Genomic DNA, 13,840 nt, shown 5'->3' with positions numbered 1-13,840 from the left:
GTGGCCCATGCCTATAATCCTAGCATTTTGGGAGGCTGAGGCAGGAAGATCACCTGAGCCCAGAAGTTGGAGACCAGCCTAGGCAACATGGTGAAACCCCATCTCTACCAAAAATAAAAAATTTAGCCAGGTGTGGTGGCATGCACCTGTAGTCCCAGCTGCTCAGGAAGCTGAGGCGAGAGGATCTCTTGAGCCTGAGAGGTTGAGGCTGCAGTGAACTGTGATCATGCCACTGCACTCTAGCCTGAGTGACAGTGTGAGACCCTGTCTCAAAGAAACAAAACAAGGGGGGGCATGGTGGCTAACTCCTGTAATCCCAGTACTTTGGGAGAATGACGCAGGAGGATTGCTTGAGGCCAGGAGTTCAATACCACCCTGGGCAACATAGTGAGACCCCCATCTCTACAAAAAATAAAAAATTTAGCTGGACATGCCATCGAATACGTGGTCCCAGCAAATCAGGAGGCTGAGGTGGGAGGATCACTTGAGTCAAGGAGGTTGAGGTTGCAGTGAGCCACGATCATGCCAATGCATTCCAACCTGGGCGTCAGCAAGACCACGTCTCAAAAACAAAACAAAACAAACTTTTATGGTTGAAAGTGTTTTGGCAAACATACTTAAACTGAAATGTGAATCTGATGAAAGAACATGTTACCTGTAAAAGTTTGAAGTGTCAGCATTTGTTGCACCGAAATCCAGAGGTGAGGCCAGGTGTGGTGGCTCCCGCCTGTAATCCCAGCACTTTGGGAGGCCAAGGCTGGCAGATCACCTGAGGTCAGGAGTTCAAAACCAGCCTGGCCAACATTGCAAAACCCCGTCTCGACTAAAAATACAAAAATTAGCCAGACTTGGTGGTGTGCGCCTGTAATCCCAGCTATTGCTCGAACCCAGGAGGCAGAGGTTGCAGTGAGCCGAGATGGCACCACTGCACTCCAGCCTGGGCAACTGAGTGAGACTCTGTCTCAAAAAAAAAAAAAAAAAAAAAAAATCCAGAGGTGAATCCAGAGGTCATCACCACATGATATCCAGATAGCCTCTTTCCATGAGAGGCTCAAAGGATAATTTTACTGCCTACAGTTTTGCAGCGAGAGAAACGTGATTTTATCAGTACACCAAGAGCAGATCTATGTCTTCGGAACAGACATGAGATCAGAATTGTCTAGCTGCTATGAACAGCATGTTCTCTCCCTGTACCTATAGACATGTATGGGAAACTTACTTGTAAGGTTGTATAATGAGCAGTGAGTTAAAGCAAACTTGACATGTTGACCATAGTTGTTATGGCATTGGACTAAAGTAGCCTCCATCACTATGATAGAGATAGCCTTGGTGTTGGACCCATAGTTTTTGAAGTCTGTTTGCTAAGACTCCCTCTTCCTTAGACAGTTCTTCAAATATTGTTATGCTTTTTCCTGTCATGGGATTCCTCTTCATGGAGTTTCCTTTCTCAGGAACACTATCTTCTCCTGGTTAATTTGTACTTATTCTTCAGATACCAGTTGAAATGTTACAACCTTCCCTGACCCTCCAAACTATTCCCCGTTATTATTCTCCTAGCACCACTTGCACCTCATTTTCATACTCACTGGAGTTGCAATTCATATTCATTGATAGGATTATTTTAATTGTATCTGATATCACTGTCACCTCCACTAGAAGATGGTCTCCATGCGGGCAGAGACTATCACCATGTGTTCTTCACTTCAATTTTCAGTAGTTGGCTGTGAGTAGGTATTGAATAAATATTTGTGGAGTAATCATATGAGGTATAGATATTATTCTCATACCTCTATTTTATTAATTAGGGAATTACAGAGTCCAGTGATCTGCTCAGGATCTCATAACCAGGAAGTGGGAAACTAGGATTTGAGCTCCAGTGATTGTGGCCTTTCATTAAAAATATTACAGCAACCATTCTCTTTTTTTTTGTTTTGTTTTGTTTTTTGAGATGGAGTCTTGCTCTGGAGTGCAGTGGCGTGATCTCGGCTCACTGCAGCCTCTGCCTCCCGGGTTCAAGTGATCCCCCTGCCTTAGCCTGCCGAGTAGCTGGGACTACAGGCACCCGCCACCACACCTGGCTAATTTTTGTATTTTAGTAGAGATGGGGTTTCACCATGTTGGCCAGGTTGGTCTCGATCTCCTGACCTTGTGATCCGCCCGCATCTACCTCCCAAAGTGCTGGATTATAGGCGTAAGCCACCACACCCGGCCTACAGCAACCATTCTCTTTTATCCATACTTTTTTCAAGAGTACTGTTTCATCTTCATGTTTCCAGAAACAACATAGCATTCATGATCTTAACCCCCAATTCTGATACTGCCTGAATATCTTGAAGTAAGTTTACTTTTAAGAAAGTTGAGGCTAGGTGTGGTGGCTCATGCCTGTAATCCCAGCACTTTGGGAGGCCAAGGCAGGTGGATCACTTGAGCTCAGGAGTTCAAGACCAGGCTGGGCAACATGGCGAAACCCTGTCTCTACCAGAAATACAAAAAATTAGTCGGGCGTGGTGGCGTGTGCCTGTGGTCCCAGCTACTTGGGAGACTGAAGTGGGAGGATTTCTTGAGCTTGGGAGGTGGAGTTTGCTGTGAGCCGAGAGATCATGCCACTGTACTCCAGCCTGGGTGGCAGAGTGAGATCCCATCTCAAAAAAAGAAAAGAAAAAGAAAATTGAAATGTCTAGTCTATCATTTTGTCAGTTCTAGCTAATACAATTTTTTCCTTATGTCTAACTGAAATCTGCTTTTTCTAATTTTTACATACTTGATTTAACAAAACTCAATCTTTTTTTTTTTTTATGAGACAGCCTTTCAAATATATAGGAACTTAATGTTATATCTGCTTCCCTCCAGTCCCCAGAATAGTTACTATTTTAGTTGTCTTTCTATGGTCTCATGCCAGTTTGTCAGTATGCCTAGATAAGAACTGAATATTTTACCTCAGATGTGACCTGACTTTGAAGACTTAAAAAGGAAGCATTGTGCCAGGCGCAGTGGCTCACACCTGTGATCCCAGCACTTTGGGAGGCCGAGGTGGGCAGGTCAGGAGTTTGAGACCAGCCTGATTAACATGGAGAAACCCCATGTTTCTCTACTAAATACAAATCTCTACTAAATACTAAATACTAAATCTCTACTAAAAATACAAAAGATAAGCTGGGCATTGTGGCACATGCCTGTAATCCCAGCTACTCGGGAGGCTGAGGCAGGAGAATCACTTGAGCCCAGGAGGCGGAGGTTGCGGTGAGCCGAGATTGCGCCATTCCACTCCAGCCTGGGCAACAAAAGTGAAACTCCATCTCAAAAAAAAAAAGAAGCAGCATTGTGTAATATTATGTAGATGTTCTGTCTCATGATCTATCCTGAGAAAGCTTTTGGGAGGAACTGCATCATAGTCATGGACAACATTTGTGTTATTAAAATACCTAGATTATTTTCCACAAAAAAATCAGTTACATATGTATCTTAACATGTTGTATTATTGTTTAACCTTGTTTATTGAATAACTAACATGTAGAAAAGTATTTATAGCATAAGTATACAGCTGTATACAGCTCAGTGGATTACCACAAAGCGAATATACTTTCATAATCACCACCCAGGTCAAGAAATAAATTGTTACCTGTGGCCCTAAAATCCCTCCAGGAACTCCACCATCTTTATCCACTCACTCCTCTCCCTCAAAACTACTAGACTACTAACATCATAGACAAAGCTAGCATGCCTTTGAACTTTATATAAATCTAATGATGTAGGATTTTGTGTGTATGTGTATTTGGCTTCTTTCATCAGCATTGTATTTGTGAGATTTATCCAGATTGTTGCAAGTAGTTGTAGTTGTGCTTTTTTACACAGATTTAATTTTTATATTTTTCTTATATGTTCGAACAGTTAACCTGCTTATCTATTATTCAAAAAAAAAAAAAAAAAACGAACATTCACATAGTTCTTGCCAGTTTACAGTGTTTTTTCCACACAGTCTTCAAAATGTAAAGTTTGGTCTTCAGTACATCAGTATGCTGCTAGATTTAAATACTAGGAAAAAAAAATCAGAGAAGTTAATAATATTAACTGTCACCTCCACTAGAAGATGGTCTCCATGTGGGCAGTAATATTTCTCTTGTATTATCTGTGCTAAGTAAAATCTTCTGTAAGTTTCTTTAAATATTTTAATAAACCGTAGTACTTAAAATGCTCTCAATATTCTGAAGTAGTTAAAAATAACTATAAAATGGTACCTGTTTTTCTGATCACATTTTACTTCCTATGTGAAATTTTATAAGTCGTTACTCTATTTATTTATCGATTTATTTTTTAAGACAGGGTCTTGTTCTGTCGCCCAGGCTGGAGTACAGTGGCGTGATCATGGCTCACTGCAGCCTCAGCCTCCTGGGCTCAAGTGATCCTCCCACCTTAGCATCCCACGTAGCTGGGACTATAGGCACATGCCACCATGCCCAGCTAATTTTAAAAAATTCTGGGGGGCCGAATGCGGTGACTCACGCCTGTAATCCCAGCACTTTGGGAGGCCGAGGCAGGCGAATCACAAGGTCAGGAGTTCGAGACCAGCCTGGCTAACATGGTGAAACCCTGTCTCTACTAAAAATACAAAAAATTAGCAGGGTGTGGTGGCAGGCGCCTGTAATCCCACTTACTCAGGAGGCTGAGGCAGGAGAGTTGCTTGAACCTGGGAGGCAGAGATTGCAGTGAGCCGAGACTCCATCTCAAAAAAAAAAAATTTTTTTTTTTGTAGTGACATGGTGTCACTGTGTTGCCAGGGCTGGTCTCAAACTTCTGAGCTCAAATGATCCTCCCATTTCGGCCTCCCAAAGTGCTAGGATCACAGGCATGAGTCACTGTGCCTGGTCTTCAAGTTGTTATTAAAGCATGTTTACCCACATTATGCACATGGTATAATGGAAAGTATTGTTGTGGAAGTTAGGAGATAGGGATTCTAGCCTAGCTTTTTATTTTTTTGGGACAAGGTCTCACTTTTTCGCCCCAGGCCAAAGTGCAGTGGTGCAATCTCGGCTCACTGCAACCTCCAACTCTCAGGTTCAAGCAATTCTCCCACGTCAGCCTCCCGAGTAGCTGGGATTACAAGCATGCGCCACCATACCCGGCTAATTTTTGTAGTTTTAGTAGACACAGGGTTTCACCATGTTGGCCAGGCTGGTCTTGAACTCCTGACCTCAGGTGATCCACCCACCTTGGCCTCCCAAAGTGCTGGGATTACAGGCATGAGCCACTGCACCCGGCCTCTAACTTTTACATCCTGAACTGGCCTTAAGAAAGTATAACTTTAGGCTTGTTTCATCTGTAAAATGTTAATGTCATAGGAGATGATCTTTTGAGATTTCTTTCAGCTCTGATAATTTTGTGTGTGTGTGTGTGTGTGAGATGGAGTCTTGCTCTGTCGCCCGGGCTGGAGTGCAGTGGTACCATCTTGGCTCACTGCAAGCTCCACCTCCTGGGTTCACGCCATTCTCCTGCCTCAGCCTCCCGAGTAGCTGGGACTACAGGCGCCTGCCACCATGCCTGGCTAATTTTTTGTATTTTTAGTAGAGACGAGGTTTCACCGTGTTAGCCAGGATGGTCTCGATCTCCTGACCTCGTGATCCGCCCGCCTCAGCCTCCCAAAGTGCTGGGATTACAGGTCTGAGCTGCCGCGCCCGGCCTGGAATATTTGTTTTGATTATTCTAAATCTGGTGACATTTCTTTTGTTTTTAAGTTAAATCTTCAGTAAAAAGAATAAATGCCACCTAGAGGACAGAAAAATTTTTACAGTAGATTATCACAGACCTCATGACTCATTACTCTGGTGTATAAAATGGCCTTTGTATGGTGTCAGCACCTGGGAATGTCTCAAGGGGTGTTCATTGACCTTCTGGACTATCTGGAAATATTTTGATATTTATTGGCTGGGCGCAGTGGCTCACGTCTGTAATTCCAGCACTTCAGGAGGCCAAGTTAGGTGGATCACTTGAGGTCAGGAGTTTGAGATCAGCCTGGCCAACTAAGTTAGTTGACTATTTGTGAAATTTCCCTCTCCAAATAGGAAAGATATGATTGGAAACATTATTCAGAAGGAAGAAGTTTTAAAGAAGGGCAGGCTTAAAGACTATCTAATGAATTTACCAATATGGTAAAACCCCACCTTTACTAAAAATACAAAAATTAGCCAGGCGTGGTGGTGGGCGCCTGTAATCCCAGCTACCTGGGATGTTGAGGGATGAGAATCACTTGAACCCAGGAGGCAAAAGTCACAGTGAGCCGAGATTGCACCACTGCACTCCAGACTGGGCTATAGAGCAAAACTCTGTCTCAAAAAAAAAAAAAGGAAAAAAAAAAAAAGAAATTTTGATATTTATGTGAGAATGACTTTTCACGGTGTTCTTAATAGCGCAAGTTTTGTTTAGGAGAGCACATTCCAACTTACTTGCTTCTATAAATATACCGTGTAATCTAGGGCTTAAAGAATATGTACAGTGTCTTTTTCTCTCCCCTAGTCTTCCCCTTTTCTCACTAGTTATATCCTTGACTGAAGAGCTATTTCATTCTCAAGTCTTAGGAATGTAGGGTGAAGCAAAACAGATGAATTTTTAAAGCACTTAACCAGGCTGTATGAAATCACAGTCTGTTGTCTAAAATTGTAAGGGACGGTTCAGTAGTACTCTCCCCTTTCTCAAACCAAATCTTTGGTTGTTTTAAGGAAGGGAAATTAAATTCCTGTGTGCTAGATTTTCAACATAAAATTTAAAAAACTGGAATAATGTTGCATTTTATGTGTATAACAGTATAATGCTTTGTTTTAGGTGGGAGAAGGAGAGAAATTGGTGAGGGCTCTTTTTGCTGTGGCTCGAGAACTTCAACCTTCTATAATTTTTATAGGTAAGAACACATTTTCCAACTAAGTTATTGACTATTTGTGAAATTTCCCTCTCCAAATAGGAAAGATACGATTGGAAACATTATTCAGAAGGAAGAAGTTTTAAAGAAGGGCAAGCTTAAAGACTATCTAATGAATTTAGTAGGACCCACTATATTAATAAGTAGTAAACTAGATTAATCTCAGATGACTCACATAGCTTGGTCTTTAATTAAAGTCTTATACTTGTATTTCCTCTAGATGAAGTTGATAGCCTTTTGTGTGAAAGAAGAGAAGGGGAGCACGATGCTAGTAGACGCCTAAAAACTGAATTTCTAATAGAATTTGATGGTGTAAGTGTTGATTATGATATTTTTAATGTGGCAGCATTTTAGTATATATATTTTCCTATTAAATGGCCAAGGTTAAAAATACAAATATCTTTATATTTGTTATTACTTTTCTAAATGAGTTGAAAAAAGATTTTTTGCTTGTAGGTACAGTCTGCTGGAGATGACAGAGTACTTGTAATGGGTGCAACTAATAGGCCACAAGAGCTTGATGAGGCTGTTCTCAGGTAGGGAGATTTATATGGAAATACATGCATTTATTACAGACAATATTTACTCATGTGTCCATCTTACATATTATTTCCTTACTCTCAGTTTTAAGACTAAATTCACTATTTTCTTCCAGTACTATCTCTAGCCTCTTGTTACCAACTACGTAAGGATTTTGAGGTCAACAGCTTGATATCAGGAGAATTAGTCTAGTAAAGGTTTAGTTACGGTTTTAGGCAAATTGGTCAGTTCTTCTGGGTTGCATTAAATTATCTTTAAACTTGAAAATTGATTCTTACCGTCTTTTATTGGGCTTCATGAGAAAATGATCAAATCAGGGTTCATGGAAAATGTGTTTTCTGTTCTTGTGTGTTTGAGCAGTTTATTCCCTTCATACTGGAAGGACGGTTTGGGTCAGCATAAAATTCTTGGGCATCCTTTCCCAAGGAATTTACAATATTGCTCCATTGTTTCTAGATTGGCTGTAGTAGTGTAAAAGTCTGAATCCAAATTGATTTTTTCAAATTTGTAAAATAACTTGATTTTTTCTCTCTTTACTGGATGGGTTACGTGGGTATATTGCACCCAGGTAGTGAGCATAGGGTGCAGTAGGGAGTTTTTCAACCCACACCTCACTGCTTTCTTCCCCCATGTAGTAGTCCGCAGTGTGTATTGTTCCCATGTTTATGTCCATGTGTACTCAATTTTTAGCTCCCCACTTATGAGAACATGAGCTATTTGGTTTACTGTTCCCACATTAATTGGCGTAGTATTAAGGCCTCCACCTCCATCCATGTTGCTGCAAAGGACATTATTTCATTCTTTTTTATGGCTGCGTAGTACATAGTATTCCATGGTGTGTACGTACCACATTTTCTTTATCCAGTCCACCATTGATGGACACTTAGATTGATTCTATGTCTGCTGTCGTGAATAGTACATCAATAAACATGAAATGCATGTCTTTTTGGTATAATGATCTATTTTCCTTTGGGTATATACCCAGTAATGGGATTGCAGGGTCAAAGGTAGATTTGTTTTATGTTTTTTGAGAAATCTTCAAACTGCTTTCTACAATGACTGAACTTTACATTCCTACCAGCAGTACATACGCTCCACAACCTCACCAACATCTGTTATTTTTTTACTTTTTCCCGCCAATCTGTAGACAATATGGGATTTTTTTTGCCATTTTATTAATAGCCATTCTGACTGGTGTGAGATATCTCATTGTGATTTTGATTTGCATTTTTCTGATGGTTAGTGATGATGAGCATTTTTTCATGTTTGTTGTCCCCTCGTATGTCTTTTGAGAAGTGTCTATTCATTTCCTTTTTACCCATTTTTTAATAGGGTCGTGTGTTTTTAGCTTGTTCAATTGTTTGAATTCCTTATAGATTCTGGATATCAGACCATTGTTAGATGCAGTTCTGTAGATTGTCTGTTTACTCTGTTGATGGTTCTTTTTGCTGTGCAGAAGCTCTTTAGTTTAATTAGGTCCCACTTGTCAATTTTTATTTTTGTTGCAATTGTGTTTGGGGACTTAGCCAAAATTTCTTTCTGAGGCTGATGTCAAGAAGTGTATTTCCTAGTTTTCTTCTAGCATTTTTATACTTTGAAATCTTACATTTAAATCTTTAATCCACCTTGAGTTAATTTTTGTATATGGTGAAAAGTAAGGGTCCAGTTTCATTTTTCTACATATGGCTAGCCAGTAATCCCCATGCCATTTATTGAATAGGGAGTCCTTTTCCTCATTGCTTGTTTTTGTCAGTCTTATCAAAGATCAGATGGTTATAGGTGTGTGGCTTTATTTCTCAATTTTCTGTCCTGTTCCTTTGGTTTGTGTGTCTGTTTTTATACCAGAATTATGCTGTTTGGGCTGCTGTATAGTTCGGTTTAAAGTCAGGTAACGTGATACTTACAGCTTTGTTCTTTTTGCTTAGGATTGCTTTGTCTATTTGGACTCTTTTTTTGCTTCCATATGAATTTTAGAATAATTTTTTCTAATTTTGTGAAAAATAACATTGATAGTTTGATAGAAATACCATTGAATCTGTAAATTGCTTTGGGCAGTATGGTCATTTTACGACCAGATAAATCAGGCAAGAGAAGGAAACAAAAGGCATCCAAATAGGAAAAGAAGTCATCATACTCTCACTCTTCACTGGCAATATGATTCTATACTTTGAAAACCCTAAAAATTCCGTCAAAAGGCTACTAGAACTGATAAATGATTTTACCCCAAGATTCAGGATACAAAATCAGTGTACAAAAAATTAGTACCATTTCTATACGCTAATAATGTCCAGGCTAAGAGTCAAATCAAGAACACAGTCCCATTTACAATAGCCACAAAGAAAATGAAATAATGGCTGGGCACAGTGGCTCATGCCTGTAATCCCAGCACTTTGGGAGGCTGAGGCAGGTGGATCACCTGAGGTCAGGAGTTCGAGACCAGCCTGACCAACATGGTGAAACCCCATCTCTACTAAAAATACAAAAAATTAGCCAGGCGTGGTGGTGGGCGCCTGTAATCCCATCTGCTCGGGAGGCTGAGGCAGGAGAATCGCTTGAACCCAGGAGGCATAGGTTGCAGTGAGCCGAGATCGTGCCACTGCACTGCAGCCTGGGTGTGAAAGAGCAAGAATCCGTTTCCAAAATTAAAAAAAAAAAAAAAAAAGAAAAAAAAAAGACAATGGAGTACCTAGGAATACGGCTGATGAAGGAGGTGAAAGAATCTGTATGAGGAGAAGTGTAAAGCACTGCTAAAATAAATCAGAGGTGACACAAATAAATGGAAAAACACTCCATGCTCATGGATTGGAAGAATCAATATCGTTAAAATGGGAAATTTATCTTAATTTTTTTCCCTAGTTCATTTTTCTGTTTTGTTTTGCACATAAATTATGTGTTACGTTGCATCCTTTTGTTTTCCCTATCTGTAATTTTCTTCTTCATCCTTTTAAACTCTTAGGTCTTTTTGTTTTGTTCTGTTTTCCCAAGCCTGTTGCCTTTATTTCTTACTGGGTTAGTATCTAATCTCCTTTCTGCTATATCTTTTGTAACTCTTCTTTCCTTGGTGGTTTTTTATTCATTACTTTCCTGACATCTGTTATTCTACTTTTCATCTTCTGTTTTATTTCTTTGAGCATCTGTATGTTATTTCCATAAGCTCTTACATTTCATTGGGCTCTTGTTTCATAGAAAACAATTTTTTGGCAAGGACAGACCACTTGAGGCCAGGAGTTTGAGACCAGCCTGGCCAACATAGTACAACCCTGTCTCTGCTAAAAATACAAAAAATTAGCTGGGTGTGGTCACACACACCTGTAATCCCAGCTACTCAGGAGGCTGAGAATCGCTTGAACCCAGGAGGCAGAGGTTGCAGTGAGCCACGACGGCGGCACTGTACTCTAGCCTGGGGGACAGAGCAAGGCTCTGTCTCAAAAAAAAAAAGAAAAAATTTTTTGGTCAGGCGTCATGGTGGGTCACACCTGTAATCCCAGCACTTTGGGAGGCCAGATCACTTGAGGCCGGGAATTCCAGACCGGCCTCGCCAACGTGGCAAAACCCCATATCTATAAAAAAAACTTAAGGATAAAAAAAATTAAATTTTAAAAAAATTAAATTATTTTATTTCGTGGAAAGATACTTGGTCATAATTTTAGTTTGCTCTATGGCAAAATCTTCTCATGCATGTTCTTCATTTTATCTAGTTTATGTTTATTGTGTTTTGTTTGCTCTTTTTGGGGGGCAGGTTTTGTTGTTGTTTTGTTTTTTGTTTTTTTTTTAAATGAGCCCTGTCCTGGTTTTTCCTTTTTTGCTTATTATTTTTCTTTGAATAAAAGGAGTTTTCTTGGAAAACCTAGTTTTGGAAGGATATTGTAGGGGAAGGGATAGGTATCTTGAGTAGTCCATGTATACACTAAACTAGCATGCAGCCTCCCTCACTTACAGTGAAGCCCTACCTAATAATGAAGTATATGTGTATGTAAATAAGAGATAGGGTTGATTTATTCTTCTACTAAAAAATATTGGTCACTGCAAGACATTATCTTCCCGCCAGACTGTTAGATGCCTTCTTATAAAGATAATTCGTCTTAGAGTTTCTTTGTTCATTCTCACCTTCCTTGCCATTCCTATGCTACCAATTAGGGTTTACATGGTCTGCAGAGCCAGGCCTCATATGCTTGTTTAAATGTGGAGGGACTGGCCTTATTACCCTTTAGGGTGTGCTATCTCTTTTTGGGAGGAAAACTGTACTCTGACAGTCATGTCCATGATCTTTAGCGGCAGATCCTTTGTGTGTCTTCCTTTGTCAGTGTAATTTTCACTGCCCTAGGCAGTTCACCTTTATGTATTTTAGTTCCATAAATGTTACCTAGTTTGTTGATGAAGTGTATGTTTCTGTTTCTATTATCCTTGCTGATTTTAGTTTTTTTCAGATTCAAGAAGACAGATCTACTTATATCAGATATTTTGTTTGTTTTAAAGCATTACTGCTATTAAAAACATATACATACATAAATGATTAATTCTAACAATACCGAATTAAGGATTTTAAACATTAACTAGAGTTTTAAAAGAGTAACAAAAATATTTTTACATTCATAACTACCAAAATGCTTTCCAGTGCCTTGAATATTATATTTTAAAAGCTTTTTCCTGTCATTTGCTGTTTCAGCTTTAAATTCAAAATTATATTTCTAAAAGTGCTGGATTTTTTTTTTTAGGCGTTTCATCAAACGGGTATATGTGTCTTTACCAAATGAGGAGGTATGTATCTGTGTTTGAATTTTTTTTGTTTTAGAGCAGAAACAAGAACTACCATCTTGACAATATTAAGTCTTCCAATCCATGGTACAGCTACTTTGGAAAACAGTTTAGTGGTTTCTTAAAAAGATGTACATAAGCTTACTGTCAGAGCCAGCAATTTCACTCCTAAGAATTTACCCCAGAGAAACAAAAATGTATGTCCACACAAAGACTTGTACAAGAATTTTTATAGCAGCAATATTAATAATAGCCAGAACTACAAATGATCTAAAATGTTTATTTTGGTGAATAAACAAATGTGGTATATTCATTTAATGGATACTGTTATCCATTATACATGCTGCATACTCACTTCATATATTAAGTTTTATGAATGAAACTCCAAAACATTATAAGTGAAAGAAGCAAGATGATATATGTCGCATATCATAGGATTCTGTTTATATGCAGAAAACGCAAATTTATTTTTTATTTATTTATTTTTTTGAGATGGAGTCTTGCTCTGTCGCTCAGGTTGGAGTGCAGTGGCGTGATCTCGGCTCACTGCAACCTTCACCTCCTGGGTTCAAGTGATTCTCCTGCCTCAGCCTCCTGAGTAGCTGGGACTGCAGGCATGTGCCACCAGGCCTGGCTAATTTTTTGTGTTTTTAGTAGAGACGGGTTTCACTGTGTTAGCCAGGATGGTGTGATCCGCCCTCCTCAGCCTCCCAGAGTGCTGGGATTACAGGCATGAGTCACCATGCCCGGCCAGAAATCGAAAATTTCTAGAAACGTAAAGCAGATCAGTGGGTTGTCAGGGTGAGAGTTGGGAATGAGGATTAACTGCAAACAGGTATGAGTGAACTAAAAAGTGTTCTAAAACTGGATGGTGGTGATGATTGCACATCTATAAATGTATTAAAACTCATTGAATTATATACTTACAATGGGTGAAATTCATAGTAGATGAATTCATACCTCTATAAAACTGTTTTTTTGCAGCAAAATATTTATTGCTATGTTTTTATTCAAGTGTGGTGAATTATTGCTATGTTTTTATCCAGGTGTGGTGTCTCACGCCTATAATCCCAACACTTTGGGAGGCTGAGGTGGGAGGATCGCTTGAGCCAGGAATTCAAGACCAGCCTGGGCAACATAGGGAGACCCTGTCTCTACAAAAACTTTTTTAGAAATTAACCAGGCATGGTGGCACGTGCCTTTGGTCCCAGTTACTCGGGAGGCTGAGATGGGAGGATTGCTTGAACCCAGGATATCGAGGCTATAGTGAGCTATGATTGTGCCCTGCACTCCAGCCTGGGTAACAGCACAAGACCCTGTCTCAATATAAAAAAAGAAAAGAATCATTAATTCTGAAATTAGACTGAATGATCATTTTTTAATATTTTTCAGACAAGACTACTTTTGCTTAAAAATCTGTTATGTAAACAAGGAAGTCCATTGACCCAAAAAGAACTAGCACAACTTGCTAGGTGAGTAATTTGGATTTGGTTTATCTTACAGCTTTTATTTATTTTTTGTAAATAATTCATTTTTTAGTTATTTAAAGTAATCTTAAGTATGAAATGAGTAATTCATTGATCAGAAGACTTTCTCTCATCCTCTACCTCCTTTGCCTTTTTCTTACCTCTTGTTCTT

General features: G+C 39.4%; 1 protein-coding gene across 6 annotated transcripts in view; it reads left to right on the top strand.

Annotated features, from left to right (window-relative positions):
- SPAST (spastin) overlaps window positions 1–13,840 on the top strand; it is an 89,997-nt gene that overhangs the window by 62,102 nt on the left and 14,055 nt on the right. For all 6 annotated transcript variants that reach the window (XM_034952892.2, XM_034952891.3, XM_034952894.4 and 3 more), the window contains 5 exons: window positions 6,814–6,889; window positions 7,128–7,219; window positions 7,364–7,443; window positions 12,163–12,205; window positions 13,595–13,674. In XM_034952892.2, the coding sequence (XP_034808783.1) occupies window positions 6,814–6,889; window positions 7,128–7,219; window positions 7,364–7,443; window positions 12,163–12,205; window positions 13,595–13,674 (371 nt within the window). The remainder of the gene's footprint in view (window positions 1–6,813; window positions 6,890–7,127; window positions 7,220–7,363; window positions 7,444–12,162; window positions 12,206–13,594; window positions 13,675–13,840) is intronic.

This window comes from Pan paniscus, chromosome 12 (genome assembly GCF_029289425.2).
Source record: "Pan paniscus chromosome 12, NHGRI_mPanPan1-v2.0_pri, whole genome shotgun sequence".
Classification (NCBI taxonomy): Eukaryota; Metazoa; Chordata; class Mammalia; order Primates; family Hominidae; genus Pan; species Pan paniscus.
Note: the sequence above shows the minus strand (reverse complement) of the source record. Positions and strands in the feature narration are given on the sequence as shown.